This window comes from Heterostelium album (genome assembly GCF_000004825.1).
Source record: "Heterostelium album PN500 unplaced genomic scaffold PPL_contig8, whole genome shotgun sequence".
NCBI lineage: Eukaryota > Evosea > Eumycetozoa > Acytosteliales > Acytosteliaceae > Heterostelium > Heterostelium album.
In genome coordinates, this window is record NW_008805085.1 from 1,002,734 (window position 1) to 1,030,644 (window position 27,911).

Below are 27,911 nucleotides of genomic sequence, written 5' to 3' on the forward strand. Positions count from 1 at the left end.
ATGTATATATATATATATAATATAATATCTAATCAAACCAATTATGATTATGTTGATTTATTTGATGAAGTGTTTGCCGATTGTTGTTCTTCTTCTTTTTGTTGTTGTAGTTGTTCCTGTTTGATTTGATCTTTTAAGATTTCAGTGGCTCTGCCAAGTACCAACATCTGTTCAATCTCCTCTTTACTCATTTCACTCAATTGCTGTGCTATTTCTTTTCTTTTAGCTTGATTATTATTGAAAGATATTATTATTATTAATTAATATCAAGATGATTAGTTTGATATGATATGCATATTAATATGTATAAACTTAAGACTTACTATATTGCAAATACTCTGTATATAAATAAAAGTATAATCCACAGGTAGCTAAAAACATCAAAACATAACTGAAATATAATCTCTTTGCTTCCTCTTTTGACTCTACGGGTATTGCGAATCTTCTTTTATCATTTTTATTATCATTACTGTACATTCTAATTGATCCAACTTTCAAATCGTAAACATTTTTATTATTATATAGACTATTTCTATTTAATAGGAAACTACTATATCTATTATTACTGATATTTATATTGAGTTTTGTTGTTGTTGTTGTTATTGTTGACTGTGATAAATTAAAAGATGACAATGATCTTTTATTATTATTTGTAAAGTTTAAGAATGTTTGTTTTAAAATTGAACTACTATTACTATTATTATTATTTTGAATTAATCTTTTTAAAAATGACATCTTTATTTATATATAATTAACCAACTAATCAATCAGTCATTCAAGTCATATGACATTTCCTTTTTGAAATTGGTGAATTTAGCTGTTGTTTTCAATAACTAGTAACGTTTAATTCTAAAAATTTTTGAAAAAATATTTTTGTGGCTGTTGAATTATCATGAAGATGACAGTTTCAACAAATTAATCAATTTAAAAATAACAACAACTAAACAAACAAACAACATCATATTTAAATTAATATAATATAGATTTATATATTATATTAATATTATAAATAGAAAGAAACTATAAATGGAAGAGGTAAATTATAATTATGATCATATATTATATCTTCAAAAAAATATTAATATTAATTTTCTAAAAAAAAAAAAACAAAAAAAAATAAAATGTTATAAAAAAAAGAATAATAATGGCTCTCCAGATAATAACAACAATAACAATGAACAAGATAGTGAACAACAACAACAAAATAGCAATAATAATGTAACATTATTACAACCATCGGCTGTACATGATACAGGTAATCCTTTACACAAGTTGTTTCAGTCGGCTGCTAGTGGAAGTGGATCTCCGATACCGACTGCTTCACCACCACCAAAACCATCGATCGATGACAGCAACAATGTAATGAGATTCTTTCAAAATATTACACCGACACCAACACCACCACCTCCAACACAATCACCACCACCTCCTTCTTCCATTGTATCATTCTTAGAGAATTCTATCCTACAGCAACAAATCAAGTCAAATACACCACCACCACAACAACAACAACAACAACAACAAAATGTAGATATAAATCAACAACAACAACAACTAAAACAACAGCAACAACAACAACAACAAGCAATTAATACATCATCAACAGATTTAACACCAAACAAGAAATCTTTGAAACAATCAATTGGTGGTGCTTTACCAAAGTAAGTAAAAACCCATATGTCGTCGCAAAATGTTCAAACTCTAACATTATATATTTGATGATTGATAATTGATTGATCGATTGTTATTTCAGTCTTAATTTCGGTGGTGATGTAAATAGTACGTCGATCTACAAGCACAACGGTGTTTATTTGAGTGGAAAGGATATCGAGGTCGATGAATGCCGTTCGCTGTCGAAATTGGCGGATTTGGAAACACAGCACATCACAGTGATGCCATGCGCTATCAAGTACATCTGGGGATCGATGATCTCGGTCAATGCAAACTACATCTGCTATATTGTGAAGGGCGAGAAGATCAGAGTGCTCGAGAGATCGTCGACACAGCGTGCACTCGTCAAGGATATCCGCGGTGAGATTTCACACATCCAATTCATTGCCGATCAGATCGATCTGCTGTCGTGCTCGACCACCGACGGTCTTGTCTACCTCTTTGACATCGCCCTGAATGCGTCCACCATCACACCGCAACTCCTCACACAATTCACGCTGGATCCCGCCAGCAACCACCCGGCAAAAGTAATCATGCCCAAGACAGCATGGTCGCCAATTGCCACAAGAAACAATTTGCAATTCACTGTTGGTGGTGCCAATATCCATGCACTCTATGTTTATTCTCAGCAGCAACAGGATCAATCATCTTCACCGGTCACCACCACCACCACCGCGACCAATGCAATGGTTCCGCGTAAGATTCCACTGGCAGCACCGAGTCACGCGTTCAACTACGACTCGACTGGAAATCGACTGGTGTTTGGAACGGAGGATGGTATGATTGGAATCTGGGATGTTCGATATTCGATGATGTTGTTGGAGTACCAACTACCGTACCAGGCATCGATCCACTTTATCTCGTTCATCGACGCCAACACTATAGTGGTCGGTATGAACAACAATCGTGAGGTGCTACTCATCCACTTGCCAACACGCAATCTCATTCAGAAGCTCAAGCTGGTCAATGCCACTTCCGACGCGCCTATCCTCCTGGCGCTGAGAGACGACTTCCTCATTGCAATTTGCTCCGAGTCGCCCAAAGGATACATGGTGCATCTCGCAGAGTCAAAGTCGCAGCAACAACCTACCTACTTTGACTATCTCTCGGAATTCGATGTCACCAAGCCAGTGATAAGCTTTACGGTGCGACCAGCCGTAGTCACTCCAAAGGTATCGACCACACTGGTGAGTGGCGCCGCCGAGCGAAAAGACAAGAAATTCAATTTCTTCAGTATCCAAGCGACCGGTGTCAACTTCCATTCAATCCAGGAGTCAGCTTTGTTCTTGCCGTCCGACCAATACATCGAAGGCGACTCGAACGTCGTTCAACAATTTGGACAAATCGAAGCCATTCCCATCTTGTTTGCGCCAACCTCTATCGCAGGTGACCAGCCACCCAACAAAATGTTTGTTCCATCTTCCCCACCACCACTCTCCCTCCCGGATCCAAGCATGTTGAAGGCGGAAATGGACAGTTTCGATCAAGCGGAATCAGGTAGTGACTCTGATAAATCTGCAACTGGCGCCACCGGTGACAAACAGCAAAAGAAGAACAAAAAAGTTAAATCACCACCGACCTCCGTTGTCAATCTGAACACAGCCGATTCACTGCTGCCAGTTGCCTCGCCCGTTAGCAACAACAACGGCGAGCAACTCTTGAGTCCAAACGCTATTCAACAACTCCAACAGGTGACCTCACCAATCCAACCACAAAAGAAGCCAGCTGCTTCTACCACCCCAACTGCAACCACTCCAACTGCACCGGTCCAGAAAGATAAACTCACTGCCACCATTGGAGTACCACCCAAGACTACACCAACTAAAACTGGCGGATCCACCTCTACCACTCCCAAGAAGATTCCTTCTTTCAAGCAAGCTTCCATTAGCATTCCAAGCTCATCGAGCACTGCCACTTCCACCGCTGCTTCTACAACTCCCTCCGCTTCTTCTACCACGCCAACATCGACCACACCAACCATCCCATCGATTGCAGTGCACCAACAAGAACAACAGTCAAGTGCACCATCAACACCACCACCACAAGCAACTACACCAGTACCAACTGCTACCGTTCCCACAACAACTGCCACAGAGACAACATCACCAAACAACAACAACAACAACAACAATCTATCAAACTCTAGTGACCGTTTGGAGAAATTGATTGGCAAACAAATGGAACTTTTTGAAAATGCCAGATCCGAGCAAACTATCAATGCAATTCAAAACAGTGTTCAAGCAACCGTCAAAGCCACTTTGGAAAAGATTGTCAAGAAAGAGTTGGCTCCAATGGTAGCAAACCTCGAGAAAACGATTGCTGCTTCACATGAACAGCTGCTGCTAAAGGTAACTCAAGACGCAGTAAAGAAACTCTCTTTGAAATCCGATTCAGTCTTAAAGAACTCTATGGATTCAATTAGCTCTCAGATAAAGTCATCGGTTGTTACCGAGGCAATCGAAGCATCGGTCAAACCAGTCGTTGAATCGGTATTCCTAAATTACTTCCAGAACATGTTGGTGCCTGGCTTTGAGAAGAGCTGCAACACAATGTTCCGACAACTGAGTGCCTCTTTCGATAAGGGCATGACAGAGTTGCTTCAACACAATTCACTCTCGTCGCAAGCACAATTCCTGAGTATGGAGAAGTTGATCGGTGAGAAGATGAAGTCGGAGCGTGACGAAATGCAACAAGTCATCTTCCAACTGTTGAAACAACAGAGTGAGATGCAACAGGATATCAAGTATCTACTGTCTGCCATTGGTTCGCCACATCACCATGTCGACAATAGAAATCCAATGAACGGTCCACCACCACCACTCATGACTGGTAATCCACTGTCAGACTCTGCCAACATTATGCATCAACATTTCTATTCTCCACAACAGCAACAACAACAACAACAACAACAGCAGCAACAGCAACAGCAACGATTTATGAATTTCCAATTACCACCCCCACCTCTTCAACAACACCTCATGTCACCAATCATTGCTTCACCGCCACAACTACCACCAGCAACTGCATCGAGAGCATCGATTCTTCAGCCATATCCAGAACTCAAGTCATTCATTGAGAGTGGTGACTATTCATCTGCCTTTAACTTTGCACTCAACTCTAAGAACTTGAAGATGGTAGTCGATCTGTGTTCTGCCACCGAACCAGCCGAAGTTTACTCCTCTAGAAAATCATTGCACAACACAACCATCATTTCACTGATACAACAACTCTCCAATGATTTCATTTCAGACATTGACCTGAAATTGAAATGGATCAAAGAATCACTGCTCCACTTTGACATCAACGAACCATCGATCAAATCAGTGGCAACACAGATTCTTCATTCACTAAAGTCAAAGATTGAAACCAACCCACATCTAGTATCGAAAGAATACTATGCTCCTCCAATTCTTTCAACACTCAAACTTATGTTGAAGTGAAAACAATAATAAAGTATCAATAAACTCAACTCAATTGCTCCTCAAACACAATAAAATTTGTAACTTAACAAAAAACTTCCAATTAGAAATAGCTATTAATATGGCCATTAATTTAGTTTTATTGTTGATTCTCCAATGAAGGATTATCTTATTATTATTATTATTATTATTTATTATTGTTCGTCAATAATACTTTGAATCGGTTGTTGTTGCTGTTGTTGTTGATTTTTAATTAACTAATAATATTTCAAAACAAATAGTGATTAACATTTATACTTTTAAATATATTTATAATAATAAAACTTACATCTTGTAATTCTCTCTTTGTATCATCTTCGATCTTTCTAATATCATTCATGTCCATTCCAAACCACTCGTCCATCCAACAGAATACCTGACGATGTCCCATGAAAAGGATATCTCTAATGGCAGCTCTTTGAATAAATTGTTCTACTTTTGTTTGGAATCCCCAATATTTAAATTCGACTTTACAAACTTTATAGCTACACATAACAGGTGATGTATTTTTCTAATTCGGTTATAAAAAGAAATATAAAATAAACAAACAAACAAACAAACAAAAAAAAAAAAAAAAAAAAAGTGTTATTATTAAAGATGGTGATTCAAAGCAAACGCTTAACAATTTTTGTCAATTTGTAATTATTTACCATCCAATCTCTTGAAAGCTTTCCTCTACCGGTTTTCTGTGAAACAAATAATGCTGGATCTTCTTCTGGTTTATACTTGATTGGATCGATCGGATCATATGCAATGTCAACGAAATCGACTTCTCTGACTGCCAACTCTTCTGGTTGTAGATTTAAACACTTTGTTGTGATTATTCACATAATAATAGATAGATCGAGTATCAGTAATTGTCCTCCTTTTTGTTTGAGATCTTGTAAAGTGTTGTTAATAACTAACTTACATTCTCTTGAGTTCCAGCATCTTGTGTATATCTTGTTTCGATTGAAATTGAAAATCTATCTCCTAAAAATGGACACTTTTCACGTTTTTTCGTTGATTAGTGTCGTGTCGACCCGAATCGATTGTAATCATAAAGACTTTATATCATTTGTACATACAGCATATTGTGTTTTACAATAAGGATAGGCATTCCATGCCTTCTCTTCGACTTGCAAAGAGGTAGGAGCAATTGCTTTCAACCATGTTGGTAATCTACTTGCCAAATGGAAGATCTTATGTGTGAATTGACCTGTTAAGGCACCTTCTGTAAATGGCTATAGTTATATGTGTGTGTGCGTAAGATATTGATAAATAAAAAAAAGATTATTTAGTTTCTCTTTTCTTTTTATCGTGAAAATTATCATAAGCAAATGAATAAATATTAAAAAAAAAATAACAACATTAACACACCATTATAATAGGTTAGGTATTTACTTATATGGTTTCATTGTTGTTTGATGTTGTTTTTTTTTTTTTCATTTGCTTCATTGATTCCACGGTTGAATTGTTAAAGTGTTGGTTGTTAATAATAAAATACCTTATTTTCGATAATCTCTACACCTTCACCGTTGGAAGTATGATTACGACTGACTTTTGCAACCATATACAGTTGTGCTATTTTATATTCATCTACTGTAATTGGTAGTGGTATTCTATATTCTCTAATTAAAACCATTGTTCTTTTATTTTATTTTTTATTAATACTGCTGCTGTATATTGTTGTTGCTGATGGCTGTATTATTACTTTTTACTTAATATTTAAGAAATTAAATATTTATACTTTTTTAAAAAAAATACTTAAATGTAGAGAGAGAGAGATGCTAAAAAATATAGATATAAAAGGTAAATAATTTACAAAAGGTTATAAATTAAAGAGGTTATTGGATATTTTTTAATTTATTTTATTTTGTTTAATGAACAAAAAAAACAGTCTACAAAAACAAAAAGCGAATTTTTAAATAGTAAAAAAAAAAAAGATCTGTGCAAAAAAAAAAATTGGGAAAATTGAAAAAAACTAATGTTGTTGTCGATTTAATATCTATCTATGTGTTGTTAATCTTAGTTAGTCATTTCGTTCAAAGTAATTGTCGTAGTTAATTAATTAGGTCAGCAAACAAAAAAATATCAATTAATTTAATATTTAAATTAATTATTGAGGTGGATGTGTTTTTGTTGTGTTGTGTAGTGTAATTCAAAGAAAAGAAAATTTTAGAGAGAGAGAGAGAAAGAGATGAGTAGCAGTTTACTTGTAAAAGGAAGATTCAAGAGTCGTGTTAGTTCGGTTTTGAATAAGAATAGCAAGGAGTATGGAAAGGACAATATGTTTGACGGTAGCGATGAGAGTTGCTGGAATTCACATCAGGGATCACCGCAATCGTGCTCCGTACAGTTTCTAGCGGAAGACGGACAGACTGAGCAACCTGTCAATGTCAGCTCTCTACAGATCTGCTTCCAGGGCGGTTTCGTTGGAAAGGATTGTGAGATACACGCTATCACCAGTGGTAGTGATTCATTTGCACTGGTTAGTATGTTCTATCCTGAAGATATCAATACTGTACAAGTAAGCAATATTAGTAATTAGTAGTAGTAGTAGTAACACCAAGTGATCTTGTATTTAACTAACATATCTAACCAACAAAAAAAACATTTACAATATAACCAATCTATCTTTCATAGGCATTTCCTGTGGATATCAAGAATGCTCTTCAAGTTAAAGTGTTGTTTAAATCAAGTACCGATTTCTTTGGTAGAATTACAATTTATAAATTGGATTTACTTGGCGATAGATCATAAGCAGAACAGAACAGAACAGAACTGAACATAGCCAACAACCACCACCGCCACAAATCGATAAGATAATAATATGAATATATTCATATTTTCCTATCAAATAATAAACACCAGCTGTTCAAACAAATAAAATCAAAAATCAAAAAAAGAAAGTAGAAAGATCAAGGCAGACATTCAATTGGTAAACAAAAATCATTCTATTTGCTTTAAACAAAACAAGATCAATATCATTAAAAATTACAGTACAATAATAGTTATAATAATCAACTATTATTATTAAAATAATGTAATATTCAAAATAAAATAAAATATAAAATAAAATATAAAATAACCGGGTTATTTGTTTATTTCAAGGTTACATTGAATTTTGCCAGAATGCAAATTTGTTCTCCAAAGAAAAGTTCATTTTTTTATTTTTCAAAAAAATCATCATACACTTTTTAATCAAAACATAAAACTAAAGTTGCTACTTCATTTATATACTTTACTTATTTAATAAATATCTATTTAATGACAAAAACTTAATAATTAAATAAATACAGATAGATAGATAGATTGTTAGTTAGTTTAGTTAGTTTAGTTTAGTTAAATTAGTTTAAAGTAGATTTATTGGATCTTTTTTTTTTTTTTAAAGGAAAAAGAAAAAAGTAGAAGAAGAAGAAGAAGAAAAGAATAATAACAATAAAGATGGATGAATCTATTGCATTGTTATTCAATAATGCTATACAAAAGATATTCAGTCAGAGTTCAAGAAAGAATTTGGTGCTGAGAGAAGCATGTAAATCTGCACAAGATGCAATCAGAGATTCACCTATATTCACTTCTTCTATTGAACAGAAGAATCATATACCGTAAGTTAATCAATAGTTATTGCTTGGTACAAAGAAATATCAACTAATAATATAATAATAATAAACAACAACAGTGATAGTGAATGGGAGATATTAGGTAATAAATTGGTGAATCCAATGAAATTGGCATGTGAAACAAGAGAACCTAAAATAATGATTGCTGCAATTGATTCATTGGATGTATGTACATTAATCATTACATAATAACATTTTGAAGTTATGAAGAAGAAGAAGAAGAACCGATTATGTTAACATAGTTATTATTATTAATAGAAATTGATTGCATATGGTATTGTTAAACCAAGTTCCTACGAGGAAGTACCGCCACAATTCACTGGTGAGAAGAAAAAACTGATAGAGAAAATCGTTGATACCATTGGACAGTATTATAGTTATCTAGATGACAGTGTTCAATTACAAATCATTAGAGTAATTATCTAATCAGTCTATCTTAACTATCTATTTAATTTATATATATTAGTTAAAATACTTATAATTTATTTTTTTGTTTGTTTAGGCATTATTGACAGCAGTGATTTCACCTCATAGTGAAGTACATGATTCATGTTTGATGAGTGCAATTAGAGCATGTTATAATATCTATTTAATTAGTGACAGCTTGAATCATAATCAACCGAAATCGACCAATACAATCACTGCAAAGAATACACTTTTCCAAATGGTAGATTTTGTACTATCTAGATTCGAATCTTCAAGTCAACAGAAAATATTATTACCAAAACATTCATCATCTCTACCTATATCATCATCATCATCAAGTAATAATAACAACAATGGTAATAGTAATAGTAGTCAATCAAATGGAAGTAATAATAGTAATAGTAATAAAGATAATATAAAATATACAGAAGAGGAGAGAGCACATAAAGAGTAAATATAACAATGTTATACAAGTTCAAGATTTAGATATTGGATTTATTTATTTAACTTACTTTACATTTTGTTGTTGTTGTTGTTGTTGTTGTTGTTTAGGTTGGTTACACATCAATACAGTGTAAATTTAAATGATGTAATTTTATTGTTTAGAGCGTTTTGTAAGTTGTCGACAAAGGAGATACCCGACAATGCAAAAGCAGATTCACAAGAGGTCAGAAGTAAGATATTGTCGTTGGAGTTGCTCGCCAGAATTCTAGAGAATCCATTGCCATCGCTAAAGCTGTCGGAGAAGTTTATTAATACTTCGATCAAGCGTAATCTCTCGGTGACGCTACTCTCGAATGGCGCCAGTGACAACCTGCCAGAGTTCAAGCTGACACTCTCGATGTTCTCGTCGTTGATCATCCACTTCAAGGAGCATCTGAAAGAGGAGATCGGTACGTACTTCTCGCGGATCATACTCCACACGCTGGCATCGTCGTCGAGCGTGCGCAAGAAGTGGCTCGTTCTGCCGACACTCTACGAGATCTGCAAGAATCCTCAGACGATCGTCGATATCTTTGTCAACTACGATTGCGACCCTGAGAGAAAAGACATCTTTGAGAAGATGGTCTATGAGTTGTCGCGTGTCGCTCAAGGCGCCAACATCTCTGGCAGCGGCGCCAGCGGTGGAATCAGCGCCAACGACCGTTCGTCCGCGCAGATCCAGCAGGAGGAAGCGAAATGTAAGAAACTCGGACTCGAGTGTATCGTCACAATCATGAATTCGCTCGTCGATTGGAGCAAGGAGATCTATGAGAGCAAGAGAATCGAGCAACAGACACGCGCCAACGCAACGCTAATGGCCAATAACAACAGCAGCAGCAATGACGATGAACCAGATACATCGGACACATTGATCAACGGAAATATATCACCATTGAAATCGAGCATCGATGAGACACAACGCAACATCCTACTGGAACAAGGCAAACAGAAATTCAGCAGCCACCCAAAAAAAGGCATCGAATTTCTCACACAATGTGGATTACTTAAAGAAACACCCACTGACATTGCAGAGTTCCTCAGACAATCGGATTTCGATCAAAAGAAAATCGGTGAATATCTATGTTCCCAGTAAGTTTTATAAATATATCTATTTTAATTATTATTATTTATTACTAATTAGCATTCATTCATTTCCAAACAAATTACTCTAGTAATTCATTTAATATAAGTGTATTATATAAATTTATAGATACCTTTGATTTTAAGAATATTGATATTGATCAAGCTTTAAAGTAAATATTACATATATTTATAAATGATGTATATATACTCATCATTAAATCAAATAATAATAATTATTATTATAGGTCATTATTAACATGTATACAATTAAATGGTGAGAATCAAGCAATTGATAGAGTTGTTGAAAAGTTTGCCGAGAAATATTTCAATGACAATCCTGAATCTATTTATTCAAATGCAGGTATGTATTATTATTTAATTTATTTTTATTTTATTTTAACTTTTTTTTTTTTATTTAATTAACAATTATTTATAATCTATAGAATCAGTTTATTTATTATCATATGGAATCATTATTCTATCAACAGACTTACACAACTCTTCTATTAAATCGAAATTAACAAAGGAGGAATGGCTAAAGATGAATTCGAAATCAAACAACAAGAATGATTACAAAGAGGATTTCCTTGTTGGTATCTACGATAGAGTATCACAGGAATCTTATAAATTGGGTTGCAATACCAATGAAGGTAAGAGAATAGAATCTATCTTTTTAAATGATATTTTGATTGCGATTTCTAATCATTATTATTTTAGATGCAGAGTTTTTAGATACACAAGAACGTTTATTAAGATTCAATAGAGATAGTGATTACATTGTAAAGCAATGTCAGGAACTGATGAAGACAAGAATTTCGAAAAAGACAACTTTTTACAGGGCAAGAAACATTGAACATGTTCGTCCGATGTTTTTGCTTTCCTGGTGTTATGTTCTCTCGACGCTCTCGGTGATACTGGATGACACCAAAGAGAAAAAGTTGATATCGCTGTGTCTCGATGGTTTCTCTGCGGCGATTCGTGTCAGTTGTATCTTTTATTTGAATGTCGAGAGATCTTCTTTTATCACCTCGCTCTCGAAACTCTGTTTGTTGGACGGCATCAAGGAACCAACCATCAAGAACATCGAGTGTATCAAACATCTCATCTCGATAGCGACCACCGATGGCAACTACTTGCAGGATTCGTGGACACCGATTCTCAAGACCATTTGTATTCTTGAGCGTCTACACTTGATTGACACGTCAAAGACGACGTTGTCGCCGTCGGCCACGTCGCCATCGGCATTCCCATCGGTTGTGGAATTCTCACAAAACTCGCTGCAAAATCAAATCAAAAAGCTGTTGGAGGAGAATCCAAAGGATTTGATATTCGATTCGATTCAAGTCGAGCGAATCTTTACCAACACTGTGTATCTATCGGACGATTCGATTGTTACTTTTGTCAGATGTCTCTGTGAGGTGTCTGAGGAGGAGATTAGCCACTACTCGCGCAGCTACAGTCTTATCAAGTTGGTTGAGGTGATCGAGTACAATCTGAAGAGGAGAATACGTTTGGTTTTCTATAATATCTGGGAGATTGCTGTCAGTCACTTCACCAAGATCGGATCGCATCAGAATATTGAGATTGCGCTGCACGCTATCGACTCGCTCCGACAGCTCGCCTCCAAGTACATGGAGAAGGAGGAGATGTCGCATTTCAACTTCCAGAACGAGTTTCTCATGCCGTTTGAAACGATCATGTTGAACAATCAGGTGCCACAGATTCGTGAGTTGATCATCCGTTGCATTTCACATTTGGTACTGTCGAAGGCTCAGAATATAAAGTCTGGCTGGCAGACCATTCTCAACGTGCTCACCATTGGATCGCGTGTTAGCTACGAACCGATTGTAGTGTTGGCATTCCAGTCGGTCGAACAAATACTGACACACTGCTTTGGTTGCATCGAAGACAACTTCTTTGTTGACACTGTCAATTGTTTGACTTCTTTCTCCAACCCACAAGTACTCTTCCCAGACATCTCAATACGTTCACTCCAACAATTAGATATGTTAACCAAGAAGATACTTCCACCACCACAACCAGCAGCAACAACCGTCAACAATGAAAGTGAAAAAACAAACAACAACATTAATCATAATCACCAGCATTTTAGTCAAAAGATAGAGTCACAACTTTTACCTATTATTCAAGGTTTTGCAACACCTATCACTCATGAGAATGAGAGTGTAAGGTCACTGTAAGTATAATTATATTGATTAGCTACTTGAACACCTACTAATTTTTGAAATAATTTTAGATCATCAAATTTATTATTCAAGTTATTAAATCAGTATGGATCACAATTTACAGATGCAACATGGTCATATGTCATCAATAGTATTTTACTAAAGGTATTCAAATCTGTTATTGATCTTCAAAAGCAGACACCATTCACTGATTTCGTAAGTTATTTTAAATCGCAAATTAGTTTATCTTTTAATCTATTTATTAACCTTTTTTTATTTGTGTAATTTATTTAGGAATATATGTGGGTAAGACAAACTTGTCCATCTATTCTAATAGAAACTATCAATTTGTTGAGTGGACAACATGTCCAATTGTGTAAATTCTATTCTACCTTTATGAATCTATTGGAAAAATTCATTTGTAATTGTAAGTCTGAAGAGTTTATTTTGATAAAGATAACGTAAGGTTCGATTACTAATCGATTTGTATAATTATCCATCTATTTATTTTAGCTAATCAACCAATTTCAATTTTGGGATGTGAGTATCTATGTAAGTTTATTCAGAAATGTGCAGTCTATTTCACTGAGGAACATTGGAGTTTGACTTCCGACACCATTGGAAGAGTTATCAAGCATCTGGTAGTCAAGGATCCAACCGCATCACAAGTATTTTTATTCGACAGCAACACACCGCTACTTGGTAAAACTCTTTATCAAAAGTCCAATGACAACCTCAGTGCATCACAATCCGTTAACAGCTGGAACGTTGTCCTCCTACTGCTCCAACGTATGACACCCGTTCTCATTGAGAACTACTCGCATATTTCCTTGAAGTTCTGCTCACAAATCGTTAAATACTGGTCATTCGTTTACTGCCTCACCAAATTCAACTCGTCCACCGATTCAAACGGTGTCCAAGTACCAAGCCTTAACGAAACCAACTCACTCTCTTGTCTACTCAACTTTTTATTCCATATGTTCTTAAATGAATCATATCCAGATAGACAACAAGAGATTCAATTATTTTTAAATAGGTATGTATATTTATTTGTTTTATTTAATTTATACAAACAATTTATTAATTTTACTATTATTTTACTGCAGTTTGTGTGCTGATATTTTGAAAGATGTATCACAACAAATCAAACCACCTGCTAATATGGTATCGATTGTCCGTCAGATCACCGATGGCTTCAATGAATATAATTATGAAAATCAGTTCAAGAAGCATATCCCTATGCTGTATCCACACTTGATAGATTTGACAATTATCGAAAACTATGATATAAGAATGTGTATACTATCAATATTCAATAGATTCGGTAAAGATATTCCATCAATTACCGAAATCCAAGAACCCACTCCACTTCCTTTGGAACCGATTTCCGCCATCAAGGCAAAACCTGAGGAACCAGTTGTACAGTTGAATCCAGTCAGTGAAGCAGTTGTTGAGCAAAACCACGAACAATCAACTCAAAAGGAGGAGAATGAAGTGGAACAACCAGCACAGCCAAAAGAAGAACCTGAACAACAAGTTGTTGACGCCACACCAATCGAAGCCACTGAAGATCTCAATGAAGAGGAGTTGAATCACAACCACGCTGAAGAGGATATGACTAAACTCATCGAAATGAAAGAGGAAATCATTGATGAACCCATCGATCAAGTTGTTGTTAAGGAATCAATCGAAATCGAGAATGGTGAGCAAGATCCTATTGAGATGACCACAGAAAATAACGAAACACAAAATCAAAACAATGAAGAGAATGTAGAAAGCGAAGATATTTTATAAACTAATAAATAATTTATACCGAACCATTTTTTAAAACTATTTATTATTTATGTGTTGGTTAAATCACCCGTATTTCACGAGTGTTTCTCGGTTGATGTATCTTTACATATATTGATTTTAGCAGATAGAATACTGCAGTGGAAGTTGAGTTGAAATATTGTAGTATGGATATGGTTGGAATTAATTATTGTTATTCTTTTGCTTGGTGGTGGGTACTCTATATAAACTGCAACCTTGGTACCAATTGTTGGTTTCTCCTTTGATTTGTAACTACCACGATCGAATATATGTTTTTTAAATAGAACATCAATATAAAAATAATAATAGTGAATTATTATTAAAGTTTTTTTATAACTATATGGTTTTTATTTTTGATTTAATAACTTCCAAGCTTGAAGGTATTGTTTGGTATGATCTAAAAGTGAAACTCTGGTTGGTTTCCATCCAAGAAGTGTTTCTGCCTTCTTACTGGAAAGTCTGTTGGAAATTGAGTAAATGAAAGCATAAAAGTCATCATCTGGTGGAGCAATGAAATTTACTTGCTTAACCTCAACACCTGCCTCCTTTGCAATTGCATAGATTACTTCTTCAGATTTGAAGTAGTTGGAAGAACCAAGGAAGATATTTCCCTTGACAGCCTGTCCCTTAAGTCCGGCCAACAAGTAGAGCTGACCAAGATCATAGGAGTGTACAAACGAACGATATTGATCTTTCTTACCAAACAATGTTACCTGTCCATCGACTGGTTGTGTGGCGTTCTTAAAGTAGTAGGATGAGGCTGAACCTTGCTTTCCATAGAGGAATGCTGGTTGTATAACGATTGCACCGATAGACTTGTAGAGCTCCTCATAGGACTTTCTGATTGGGAAGTATGCATTGGTGAGATTGTATGGTGAATTCTCATTGATAAGATCTTGACTGTCTGCATAAACCAAACAACCACTTGTATATAGAATGATCAACTCTGGCTTCTGGGAAGCTATTACCTTCAATTTGTTGAAGATTAAATCAGAGGTGACACGATCAGTGTAGTTACCAACGGCTTCAACAACAATATCTACCTTTTCAGCAACTGGTCCCCAAACATCAACGTCAGCAATACTGGCAATGAGTGGAATGACTGTTTATTTTTACAAATTCCAAAATTAATAAACTTTTTAACTATTGCTTACATGTTTATTTGTTTATTGATATTAAAACTTACTTTCATTCTTTGCTACCAAATCAGCTTTTTCTTGTGATCTTACTAAACCATAAACAGTGAGACCATGGTTTACATATGCAGAAGCAACAGCACTTCCAATTGATCCAGCAGCTCCTAAAATTAATACTGATGACATAATTTTTTTTAAATTATTGAGTATATTTATATTTATATATATTTGTTTTTAATTATTTGTTATATTTTGATATAAAATGAGTAGAGCTCTAAACTATTTATAATCCATTGTTCTTGATAATCTTTGGAAATAGATTTCCAAAGATAAATATTGAACATTCCATTATCTCCATTCGATGGAATAGTAAAGTGTAGTTTTAAATTAGATGATAATGGTGAATGCTTTCAGAAGATTTATTAAAAATCAAAAGAGTCTTCGAGAGACTATTTTAATTTTGAGATTTCTTTGATTTGATTTTATTTGCAAACATGTCAAAATTTATTTTGATCAAATTTGGGATCAGCAACAATTCGAGAAACTTTTTGCAAATCATACCATGTTGGTATGATTATCAAATAGAAATATAAATATATTAACTACCAAAATATCTTCAAAGATATCATTTTAAAATAAAATCAATAAAGTTTTAAAATTTATTTATGATTAACAATTCGAGAAACTTTATGATTAAAAAAATAAATTTAATTATAAAAACCACCAAAATATCTTTTTAAAAATAAAACTACTTCTCGAACTTAATCTTGAATATACAGTATAATTATATTGTATAGCGAGCTGTAGTCAATCTCAACATCTAATTAGTTGAAATATGATTTGCAAATACATCTTTTATCACCATGCAATTTCATATCTTGGTTTTCGATTATTAGCATTTCTCAAGAAAGAAGCAGATTGATAAATTATTATCAGTTTAGATTAGTTTGTTTTTTTTTTTTTTAGTTTTAAAAAAAAAAGTAATAAAAAAAAAATATTTAATCTATTTTATTATTATATATTTTTATAAAAGTTTATGTAATTATATTAATGGTTGATTGCCTTTGAGATTTGATCCCAAGCAGCTTGAACCAAACCAATGAATGGTGGTGATGGTCTTTGTGGTCTTGATTTGAACTCTGGGTGGAATTGGCAGGCAACAAAGTAGTCGTGACCGTCCAACTCTACGATTTCCATACGGGTGTTGGTGGAATCCTTTCCAACGAAACGCAATCCCTTGGTACCGATCTCTTGGATGTACTCTGGGTTGACTTCATAACGATGACGATGACGCTCCTCGACGGCTTCACCGACCTTGGTGACATTGTATAGCTTGGCAATCTTGCAGTCGACATCGTTGAAGATGGTGTCACGTGAACCCAAACGCATGGTGGCACCCATATGAGTCTTTGAGACTTCAGGCATGAAAATTACAACATTCTTGGTTCCATTACCAAACTCTTCGGAATTGGCACCTGTCCAGCCGAGCATGTTTCTGGCGTATTCGATAACGGCGACTTGCATACCCAAGCAAATACCCAAGTATGGCTTGTTGTGAGTACGCGCGTAGTTGGCAGCGAGAATCATACCCTCGACACCACGATCACCGAAACCACCTGGCACCAGAATACCGTGTGCAGAACGCAACAAATCCCAGGCACGATCGTGTTTCTCTGGTGAAAAGTCTGTAATGGGCGAGGCGTTACCTTCTCTGGCTGGCTCCAAGTCGGATGCTTCGATCCAGTCGATCACAGTCTTACGATCGAGATGCATAGAGGCGTGCTCCAACGCTTTGATCACCGAGAGATAAGAGTCAGTCAAACCAGTGTATTTACCAACCATAGCAATACGAATTGGGCCGAATCCCTCGTTGTTGATTCTGTCCATACGGTCGGCCATAGCTTTCCAGGCTTCCAACCAGTATGGGGTACCTTGGTTACCGTCGTCACCCATATGTCCATTCTCCTTGACACAGTTGATATCTACCTTTGGTGTCAACTTCAAACGATTCAAAATAATGTTTGGTGTATTTTGTTGGTAGAGCAACAGTGGGACACGATAGATGTTGGAGACGTCGTGCACTCCAATGACGTTCTCTGGTGCGACGTGGCAGAACAGCGAGATCTTCTTTTTGGTCTCGGTGGACAATGGCTGAGTGCTACGACACATAACGAGATTTGGACTGAGACCGAGTGCTCTCAACTCACGGACAGACTGTTGCGATGGCTTGGTCTTTTGCTCACCGACGACACCCAACACCGGCACCAAAGTGACATGTAACAAACAAAAGTTGTCCTCACCAACACGGAATTGGAATTGACGCATCGCCTCAATGAATGGCATAGATTCGATATCTCCAACGGTTCCACCCAACTCGATGACACAAACATCTGGAGTACCCTCTTGTCCATCCACTGGAATATGAGCGACACGTTCAACCCACTGTTGGATCTCCTCAGTAATATGTGGAACAACTTGTACAGTCTTACCCAAGAACAAACCTTTACGTTCCTATAAATAAATAAAAAAAAACAAACAAACAATTAATAAAACTAATATATATATTTAAATAAACAATAATAATTATTATTATAATATTTACCTTTTCAATTACTAAATTATAAATCTTTCCAGTTGTAATGTTATTATCACGATTTAAACTGACGTCAAGGAAACGCTCGTAGTTTCCAAGATCGAGATCTACTTCACCACCGTCATTGAGAACGAATACTTCACCGTGTTCGAATGGACTCATGGTACCGGCATCAATGTTCAAGTATGGATCGATCTTGATCGATGTCACACGCAATCCCATTGACTTCATGATCATTGCTGTGCTACTTGCAATGATACCCTTGCCAATACCACTCAACACACCACCAGTAACTAAAATATATTTCATCTTGTTGTTTTAAAAAAATAAATAATATATAAATATATAAAATTGAATTATATAAATAATGATAATAATAATAGATTATTAAATGTGAGATATATGTTTGTAAAAAAAAAAAAAATACTAGTTTTTTTTAAATTTAAGAATTAATTATAGGTTAGTTCTAAAATTAATCGTTTTAATAAAAAAAAAACAGGTTTTACAAAGTAAGTAGTAATAATAAAAAATAATATTATATTATAAAGTTACTTATTTGGCCGCGAAAATGAAAATTCGGGAAAGAGTTTAACGTTCAAACATGCTGATTTATAGTAGACGAGAATTGAAACTTTCGACGAGTAAAAACAAAAATAAAAATAAAAATAAATTTTAAATCAACATTTTCGAAAATAAAAATAATATTAAAGTATGATTACACCAGCATTGTTCCAACTTTTTTTGAGATTTATTTTTTAACCGATAAAAATACCGCGGTTTTTTATTATTAATTGTTTATTTATTTTATTTTTGTTTTATTATTTGTTTAACAACAATTCCCACTTCTTTTTAGTCATGCTTGCTGACTTGTTTTTTTTGTAGAGAGGATTAAGAATAGATATACTCAGATGTGTACACATTAAATTGATTGATTGATTGATTGATTGTCACAATCTCAAAAATACTATTTTTTTATTTTTTTTATTGATTCGTCCGAATTTCAATTGATTTATTTGTAAAGTTATAGAATGTTTTATTTGTAGACAAGAAATAAATTTAAATTCTTATTACATTGACGCCATTTTCATTGGTAATAATAACGATCATCATGTCTCAGAAATTTGTGCACGGGTCTTTTTTTTTATTTATTTTTTGGTGAAATGTTTTTTGTGATTTTGATTTTTCAAACACTCATACTAGCTAATTGTTGCGCATATTCAAAATATTTCAATTTTATTTACTAATTAAATTTATATATTATTAAAAAGTAAAGTATTGAATTTAAGTTCAACTAAAGCAAAGTCAATCGATGAATCAATCAATCAAATCAAATAGTAGATCGATCAGTTCAGAAGCAGAAAATCTGATAAAATAGTTATTATGGTGAAATCGATCGATCAATCATTCATTCATTTATCAATTCAACAATCATGAACGAAACATATAGCTAATTATCAGATTGATTAATTCTGGTTGAATGATATGATAAATTCGATATATGATTGACTGAATTATTTTATCGAATGATATTGCAGCAGTTCAGATTTTAAAAAAATAAAATAAAAAATAAAAATTGATCAATGAAAACTAATTCGAATTCAACTCTCTTACATTTATAATAATAATAATAGATTAAATAATAATGGGAGGATCAGGAGCCGTCTTTGGAAAGCAAATCACCTACACTCTTTCACCATTCCGTCAAAGATTGTTTGTCAACTACTTCAAGAATGCCGTACCACATATCAAGCGTGGTGTTCGTGAGCATTCACTTGCCATTGTACCATACTTTGTTGCTTTGGGTGTCACTGTCAACTGGGCAAATCACTCTTACCACGAGGGTATGAAGGAGCACTGGTACTAAGCAATCAGTTGTTTTTTAGATCAAAAACTATTTTAAAACTTATATATTTCAAAATATACACAAGGTAAATATATATTGATCAATAGCAACAATTCAAACTATAATATATAATTTTAGATCAAAATGAAAATAAAAAAACTAACTATTTCAATCTTAATCATAGGATTTAACTTGTAATTCAAGAAAAAATAAAAAAAAAAAACAAAACTTAAACCTATATTTACGATCATTTAGATTTAACAATATTATTTTGTGTGGTAGATCGCGATCGGTTGATCAATTTATTTAGGAATCTAACAGGTATACATGTTGATCAGATATGATAGAAAACAGGTATTAAAAAAAGAAAAGAGTAGAAAAGACGAAAAGCAGTCAAAAAAGATGAGAGGTTTAACGGAAATGGATATCAGCTCAAGCATAATTATATATTTATAAAAAAACTATAGATCTATATTATTGAAGATAGAAAGGGTATTACAAAGCAAAACAAAAATGCAGTATTATATCTACTACCTGCTTGTTAGAAATCATACAAAGTGATTATTTGCTTCCTCTTCTTTTTTTTTATTTATCTTTGTTAATGCTAGTTATTATTATTGTTGTTGTTCTGAGTGTTTGTTAAACACATATATAAGTATAAAGTTAGTTTATTAGCATACTCTGTTAAAGGAATTATATACAGGCATTGATTTATCGATGTAAGTTAGTTAGTCAGTTAGAATTTAGGGATTTGCAACCCATGGACTATTATCTACACTCATCCAACTGACAAAGGAATTATAGTTTTTAGCAGCCATTAACTCAGTGATGGTTCTACCGATGTTTGACGATTGCGTTCCAATGAAGAATTTACATTCACTGGCAATGTGCACCTCGGAAAATAGCTGTGCACCGTAAGTAGATTTCAAATTGGATGGTATTCTTCCGGTTTCTAGCTCCTTGGCGACCTCCAGTACTCGATCGGAATACCTCACTATCTCCTTGATGTATCTGATATTCAGGTTGAGTTTTAACGCTTGCGATCGTCGCTCGAGCATCTCTATCACCGTGCTGTTATCGGTCATCAGAAAGATATCGTGGAGACGTGTGGCGTTACGAGTCACCTCGAGAATCGCTTTGAAGTAGTCGTCGAACGGAGTCATGCTAACGCCAGACTCATCCCACTTGTCGCCACACCGGATATGCACACTGACACAGCAGTCTTCGCATCCCGCTGGCATCAAACGATCTCCCCACAACTCTTGTTTGTATCGACGTATCATTTGGCGTGTCTCATAGCTAGGTCGTGCCAGCCAATCCATGATGTACGACCGATACTCTAGTAGCGAAGCGAAACGTGTTTCCGGGTAGTCTCTTGGCGATCTAAACTTATAATACACCATATAGCTATTCTCAACGATAGTTACACGACGATCTCTATCATATTCACTATAATACAACTCAGTGATATACTGAGGTGATTCAATATCAACATCTTTCATTTCACATCTATTGTGTAATATATTATTAACAATTAGTTACTAATACAATTGAATAATAGTAGTCGTTGTTTATAACTACTTACGTTGATAGAGGAAGTAATACATCATTCCAATGATTGGCATAGGAGTAGGATGTTGTATTGACAATGAACATTCTTTTGAATTGGTAGGAGAGCGAGAGAGAGTAGGCAACAAAGTGTAACATTGAGAACATTCCTCGCGGACCGATCTCGTAAATCAATACTTTAAGATGTTGGTTATCAGCAGTGCATACTTGATGATCGGATGTTGTTGTTGTTGTTCTCAATTGATGCATTCTACTACTCAATCGACGAAATGTTCTCGATTGAAATTGTATCGACTCCAACTCTTTATACAACAGATGTCTGCCACTGTTTTGTTTTATCTTTTTCAGCTTCAACAAGATCTCACCGCGATTATCAACCGGATAATATTCATAGTCCAACAGATTCCAAGATCTATTCTCAATGAGGAATGTATCGATTTTCCTGTTCAGTTCTGACCTTAACCAAGTGATGTGGTTAGCTACACACAGACTACTACTACCGACAACAGTAATATCATCCACAACAACATCTTCAAAGAAGAACAACGATTCTAATATCACACCAATCGGCACTAGTGGTTGAGTTGGCGATTTACCGGATTTCGAGTTCAAACAATAATTCGATATATCTAAATAAAGTCTATTCACTTCTAAATTGATATTTTCTTTGCTATTGCCATTCCTTATGACGAGGTGTTGTTCGAATTGTGTGAATAGTTCGCTTAGAGTATCGAAGCTAGTGGTGTGCTGGTTATTGTAATTGCCGATTCCATGGAATCTATTGAAATGCAGTTGCAAAGACCCAGATACACTATAAGATATATATATCGATTTATATCTATCTGAAAGTGATTCTAATTTATTAATTTTATTATTAACTTTGTTATTATTATTAATGTAATTTTTACTATCATTGGTATGACCAAATAAAGAAGTAGTGGTAACAGTAGTAGCAAATTTATAATAGAACGACAACAAACAACTGAATATCAAATACAATACTATAGATAGTAAAAGACAAATTAAATATCTTTTTACAATTCTGTATTTCATTTAATGTAATGTATCTTTGCAAAGATACTACAATAATAATAAATTATAATAAATAAATAAATGATAATAGTAGAAAAAAAAATCACCTTCATTATACTGTTCACATCATACAACATTAATCAATTATAAAAAAAAACAACAACTAAATCAACACACACACACACACAAAAATGATTATTAGTAACCATTTATTTTTTTTTATAAAGAAGCAAACAATTATTTTTCTTGTTTATTTTTAATTAATTAAAAATAAAAGGGGGTGGGTGAAGGGGAAAGTGGTAATGATTCGGTGTGGGGTGTTGTTTATTTGTAATCATCAAACAACAGCATTGGTCGGTCAGTCGATCATGTTATGTATCAAAACTTTTAAAAGTAAAGTAAAGTAATAAAGTAAAGTATATTAATAATAAAAAGGTAAACAAAACTTTTCTATTCTCTCTTTCTCTATCTCAATAATAAATATAATATATTTTATATTTGTTCTATATCATTATTATTTATTTATTTATTTTTATTGCTAAAAGAAGTATAAAGAAGAAGAAACGAAACTGCAATCGTGTGGTATCCAAAAATAAAAATAATATAATAAATAGATTAAGAAATACTGCTATACTTGTAAATCGATAAAATAAATAGAGTAAGACATCATCGCCATTCAATCGAATAAATTTCCAATTTCATTTTATTTCATTTTAATTTTTGCTGCATCATCAATCATCAAAGACTCTGGAAACTAAAAAAAACCATCAGAGGATTGGCGATTTCAAAAATAAATTTCATAATCGATTTTATTTTTTTTATTTTTTTTTATTTTATTTTTTACTTCGGAGAGAACTACCTGAAGAAGAATAAAAAGAAGAAAAAATTTTGTGTGTTAAATTTGCAAAAAAAATTGAGTGCTTCTATTGTTCTAAAGAACGCTTGTTGAATTCAATTTTTTTTTATTTTTCAAGCACCTGCAATAGTTTTGACAAAAATCCAAACAACAATCAATAATATATAGCGCAAATTTATTCTTTTTTCTTTTTTTTTTTGTTTTTTTTTTTTGAATTTGAATTTGACAAATAACAAATATTAGTCATAATATACCAGAACCAACAACAAAGAACAGAACAAAACAAACAAGCATAATTAAATAACAAAGATCTTTTTTTTCATTGACCTTATTTAAAAAAAAAAAAAAAAAGAATAACGCAACAGAACAGAACAAAAAAGAATAACAGAAACAAACTTCAATACAATATTATCAGATTAATTTGTAGATTTGTTTTTTTTTTAATAATAATAATATCATTAGACATTTAAAGTTAGTTAGTTCATTTTAGATAGAATAGCAATTTAAATTGTTTTTCTTTTCACAAAAGTTGTTTAGTTTATTTATATTTATAAATAACAACACCTCTACAAAAATAATATTCGACAAATTCAATACAAATAATACCAACACTGCAACATTATAATAAAACATAGTTAGTTAATAATAACTGTTACTAATTTTCATTTAAAATTAAATTAGAAGAGGGAAATAGAAGTAGAAGTCACACTGCTAGATTCATCTATAAATTAATAACAACAAAAATAATAAAAAATACATAGTTTTTTTTTTAATTTAATAATAGTAAAAAAGAATAATAATAGTAATAATAGTAATTTTATAGTTTTAGTAATAAAAGAGACAATTGAAAAATAGTTTAAAATTAATAATAATAATAGTTACTTACTTATAATTAAAAACATCGCTGTTTTTCTCAAATAGATAATAGAGGAATAAAAAGTGATAAAGATTAGTGTCGAGCTACCTTTACATTACTTTAATTCTATTCTATTCTATTTTATAAGTATAGTAAAAAAACAATAACAATAGTGATTCATATTATATTAAATAATAATAATAATAACAACAATAACAATAACTTTATTTATTTAAATTGAAAATTAGAGGTAAGATATTATTATTTAAATACAATCAATATTAAACCAACATAATAATAACTAAACATAAAGCGAATTCGAATCAAGGTTAAAATCTGAGAAAGAAATGACAGTCGAGAATATCAATGATTTGCCAAAGTTTGTTTTGATTGAGATCTTTAAGAATCTTAATTCAAAGTATATATGTCAAGAGATGCCAAGAAATCCATTCTTTCATAACTATTGCTATGATAATATGAAGACGAATGGCTACGATAGCTACTCGAAACTCTTTGAGAGCAAGTCGAGTTTGCCGATTATCAACAACAACATTAACGATCCAGTATACAGAGAGGAGTGTGGAATGCCACCTTTAAACAGCACCAACAATAGCAACAGCAGCGGCAACACAGCCACCACCAGTAAAAAGTGTGTTGGCAGCGGTTCAGAGTCGGACGCTACCAACAGTGCAAACGGTGCATCTTCAGCGTTGGTCAGTTCGGTTTCAAACATCAATATGTCAGAGCAGGAGGTTCTTCACGAGAAGATGGAGGAATACATGTGCGTTTACTTGAATAATATCATCAATTTGTCGCTGGTTTGCAAGATGTGGGCAAAGCAGATCGTTCCGATTTCAAATTGTTGTATCACAAAGATTGTCAATAAGAAGCAGTTCGCTACACTCTTTAAGTATATGACTGAGGGTATCATCAAGGATGGTGCCACCTGTTTGTTCACAACCATCAAGTTCTTTTGTAAGGGCGGTGGTAGTTCTCCCAACCAATTGCTACCGAAAGACTATAAGCTACTCTTTAATCATTGCCACTCGGTTCGTTGCCTCTCATTCGATAAGAACCAGCTAACTATTGGCGACGTCGTTGTGCTCTCCAAGTACATCAAGGAGTCGGCTAATATCACCGAGCTCAAGGCACCGAGCAACTTCACACCACAGGGATTGGCATTGTTCTGCGACGCCCTCAAGTATAACCAATCGTTGACACTGCTCGACATCTCCTCGACACCGCTCAACGCCGATTGCATCGGTTCCATCTGCTCCGCGCTCAAAGTGAACCGTTCGATTCTCTATCTGGACTTGTCGTTCAACTCGATCGGTAGCAACGGTGTTGGCTTGGGTGACATGCTCAAGTGTAACACCACACTGAGGAGTCTTTTCTTGATCGGTAACGAACTCGACGATGAGTCTGTCTATTCGATCTCCGATGCTCTGCGGACCAAGAACTCAACACTCACCGAGCTTTCACTGAGTGAAAACGACTTTGGCGACGATGTCGGTGCTGCCATCGGTAATGTCTTCAAGGAGAACCGTTCCATCAAGACATTGGACATCAGTTGCAACGAGCTCTCAGAGATGACATCGTCTGCATTTGCCGAGTCACTTACATCCAATGTGACACTCCAGAATCTCAACGTTTCCGATTGTTCGCTCGCTCTTGACAACAGCGGTGCCGAATTCTTTTCATCGATCCAACAAAACACTACACTCACCCATCTGGTGTTATGGGGTTGCGACCTCAACAAACAGGACCTCAAAGACGAAATCGCCAGCTTACTCTGCAACAACAAATCAATCACCACCTTGTCACTCGGCTACAATACACTCAGCTCCGACGACATTCTCACCATCGTAAGAGATGGACTCCAATACAACACCACTCTAAAGTCGCTGACTCTCAACAACAATCACATCTGTGGCAAGGGTGGCAAGATCATTGCCGACTACCTCAAGACCAACGCAACACTCTTGGAGTTGTCGCTGTTTGATAATCTCGTTGACAACATCACATCGATCAGCTTTTTGACAGCGCTCACAATGAACCATGTCATCCAAAAGTTGTGTTTGGGATCGAACCGAATCTGTCCGAACATCTCGTCAAAGTACAAGAAGATCTTGGCATACAACCATCCAGTCTGTCCAAATCAGAAACAACACTGGGTCAATGCCAAGCACAGGTTCATTCAAAGGGAGATCGAGGATTTCCGATCACTCTTGTCATACAAAAACGAGTTCTCAAGAGCGTTACAGGCACTCTATGACCTTTTGGCAGAGATCAACTTGGCAATCGACGAGTATCAAAAAAAGAAAGAGTTGATCGAGTCCAGTAAGAAGTGTTGGACCATCACCGATAAGAAAACATACACTCAGTTAAATTTGAAAAACAACATCAATAATAATAATCATCAAGCTTCGACACCACAAAAACAACCACACCAACAATCTTCAACAGAATCAATTGGTTCACTCGAGAATTATTGTATAAAGAAGAACCCATTTTTCGATTTACAAACAACACTAGAATAAATTTACAATTTTTTTTTTTTAATTAATATTTTACATTCTTTTTTATTGTTTCTATTTTATTCATATCGTTCTAGAACATTGTTGTTGTAGATCTTAAATACAAATCCTTTTTAAAAGTTTATTATCGATTTTGTTGTAATACTTTTTCTATAAATTAAGCATATCAAACTTTTAAGAAGTTCATTTTAAAGAACATTAAACATGTTTAAAATGCTGTTCATTTTTAAGGATAACAAAATCGATATTCTATATTATAGTTATGCTCACTACCAAAGCGTTATTAAATGAATATGTTTTTATTTGTTTTCAATTGTAAAGATCTCTTTATAACTTCAAGTTTTTAAGGACATTTTTGATGTACATTATATAATATTTAATCGAATTTTCAATTGTTTTGAATTGAATAGCTTATAATAGAATAAACATTATTTTTTCTTAACTTTTATTAATATCAATGAATATAGATTATTCTAGTTAAAATGAAAATGAGCTTCTGCGTCCGAGTTTAAAACAATGTTGATTTTCCAAATTTGCATTGATTTTTTTAAAAGTGATCACAAAAATTTTTACAAACAATATTAAAAATTTAATTTAATTGAAATTTTTTTGAAGATCATAATTATTATTAAAAAAAATATTGTTTTGTTTATTACTTATTGATTTTTATATATATAAATATAGATTTATAACAAGAAAATAAGAAGAGAGTGAAGACTGAAACACCTTTTTATTTTAAAATATATTTTTTTATTTATTTTTTAT

The 27,911-nt window shown here is 33.8% G+C and overlaps 10 protein-coding genes across 10 annotated transcripts; 5 read left to right on the forward strand and 5 right to left on the reverse strand.

The window, feature by feature from the left end:
• Nucleotides 1–47: 47 nt before the first annotated feature.
• PPL_04045 (uncharacterized protein) lies at nucleotides 48–735 on the reverse strand (the record flags this gene model as incomplete). Its single annotated transcript, XM_020574958.1, has 2 exons — nucleotides 48–226; nucleotides 324–735. 2 exons carry the CDS (start codon nucleotides 733–735, stop codon nucleotides 48–50), a joined length of 591 nt encoding a protein of 196 aa, XP_020435372.1.
• A 291-nt stretch (nucleotides 736–1,026) lies between these two features.
• On the forward strand, nucleotides 1,027–5,111 carry PPL_04046 (uncharacterized protein; the record flags this gene model as incomplete). Its single annotated transcript, XM_020574959.1, has 5 exons — nucleotides 1,027–1,035; nucleotides 1,138–1,661; nucleotides 1,754–2,448; nucleotides 2,496–2,562; nucleotides 2,906–5,111. The coding sequence occupies 5 exons, from the start codon at nucleotides 1,027–1,029 to the stop codon at nucleotides 5,109–5,111; spliced, it is 3,501 nt and encodes a 1,166-aa protein (XP_020435373.1).
• Nucleotides 5,112–5,284: 173 nt separating this feature from the next.
• pitC (phosphatidylinositol transfer family protein) lies at nucleotides 5,285–6,753 on the reverse strand (the record flags this gene model as incomplete). Its single annotated transcript, XM_020574960.1, has 6 exons — nucleotides 5,285–5,347; nucleotides 5,419–5,640; nucleotides 5,780–5,938; nucleotides 6,040–6,114; nucleotides 6,197–6,352; nucleotides 6,616–6,753. The coding sequence occupies 6 exons, from the start codon at nucleotides 6,751–6,753 to the stop codon at nucleotides 5,285–5,287; spliced, it is 813 nt and encodes a 270-aa protein (XP_020435374.1).
• Nucleotides 6,754–7,308: 555 nt separating this feature from the next.
• On the forward strand, nucleotides 7,309–7,871 carry PPL_04048 (galactose-binding domain-containing protein; the record flags this gene model as incomplete). The annotated part of the gene is made up of 2 exons (XM_020574961.1): nucleotides 7,309–7,638; nucleotides 7,755–7,871. 2 exons carry the CDS (start codon nucleotides 7,309–7,311, stop codon nucleotides 7,869–7,871), a joined length of 447 nt encoding a protein of 148 aa, XP_020435375.1.
• A 684-nt stretch (nucleotides 7,872–8,555) lies between these two features.
• PPL_04049 (Arf guanyl-nucleotide exchange factor) lies at nucleotides 8,556–14,706 on the forward strand (the record flags this gene model as incomplete). The annotated part of the gene is given in 16 exon segments (XM_020574962.1): nucleotides 8,556–8,719; nucleotides 8,794–8,899; nucleotides 8,993–9,148; nucleotides 9,237–9,610; nucleotides 9,767–10,732; nucleotides 10,785–10,814; nucleotides 10,834–10,896; nucleotides 10,972–11,087; nucleotides 11,170–11,376; nucleotides 11,444–11,713; nucleotides 11,840–12,923; nucleotides 12,984–13,128; nucleotides 13,207–13,339; nucleotides 13,426–13,580; nucleotides 13,749–13,948; nucleotides 14,019–14,706. 16 exon segments carry the CDS (start codon nucleotides 8,556–8,558, stop codon nucleotides 14,704–14,706), a joined length of 4,857 nt encoding a protein of 1,618 aa, XP_020435376.1.
• Nucleotides 14,707–14,780: 74 nt separating this feature from the next.
• PPL_04050 (NAD-dependent epimerase/dehydratase family protein) lies at nucleotides 14,781–16,046 on the reverse strand (the record flags this gene model as incomplete). Its single annotated transcript, XM_020574963.1, has 3 exons — nucleotides 14,781–15,060; nucleotides 15,091–15,826; nucleotides 15,911–16,046. 3 exons carry the CDS (start codon nucleotides 16,044–16,046, stop codon nucleotides 14,781–14,783), a joined length of 1,152 nt encoding a protein of 383 aa, XP_020435377.1.
• An 861-nt stretch (nucleotides 16,047–16,907) lies between these two features.
• On the reverse strand, nucleotides 16,908–18,762 carry ctps (CTP synthase; the record flags this gene model as incomplete). Its single annotated transcript, XM_020574964.1, has 2 exons — nucleotides 16,908–18,371; nucleotides 18,463–18,762. The coding sequence occupies 2 exons, from the start codon at nucleotides 18,760–18,762 to the stop codon at nucleotides 16,908–16,910; spliced, it is 1,764 nt and encodes a 587-aa protein (XP_020435378.1).
• A 1,333-nt stretch (nucleotides 18,763–20,095) lies between these two features.
• Nucleotides 20,096–20,841, forward strand: uqcrq (cytochrome b-c1 complex subunit 8; the record flags this gene model as incomplete). Its single annotated transcript, XM_020574965.1, has 2 exons — nucleotides 20,096–20,294; nucleotides 20,780–20,841. The coding sequence occupies 2 exons, from the start codon at nucleotides 20,096–20,098 to the stop codon at nucleotides 20,839–20,841; spliced, it is 261 nt and encodes an 86-aa protein (XP_020435379.1).
• Nucleotides 20,842–21,039: 198 nt separating this feature from the next.
• fut8 (putative N-acetyl-beta-D-glucosaminide alpha-1,6-fucosyltransferase) lies at nucleotides 21,040–24,790 on the reverse strand (the record flags this gene model as incomplete). The annotated part of the gene is made up of 4 exons (XM_020574966.1): nucleotides 21,040–21,805; nucleotides 21,882–22,866; nucleotides 22,904–22,945; nucleotides 24,778–24,790. 4 exons carry the CDS (start codon nucleotides 24,788–24,790, stop codon nucleotides 21,040–21,042), a joined length of 1,806 nt encoding a protein of 601 aa, XP_020435380.1.
• Nucleotides 24,791–24,956: 166 nt separating this feature from the next.
• PPL_04054 (uncharacterized protein) lies at nucleotides 24,957–27,849 on the forward strand (the record flags this gene model as incomplete). Its single annotated transcript, XM_020574967.1, has 3 exons — nucleotides 24,957–27,102; nucleotides 27,407–27,461; nucleotides 27,831–27,849. The coding sequence occupies 3 exons, from the start codon at nucleotides 24,957–24,959 to the stop codon at nucleotides 27,847–27,849; spliced, it is 2,220 nt and encodes a 739-aa protein (XP_020435381.1).
• Nucleotides 27,850–27,911: the final 62 nt, after the last annotated feature.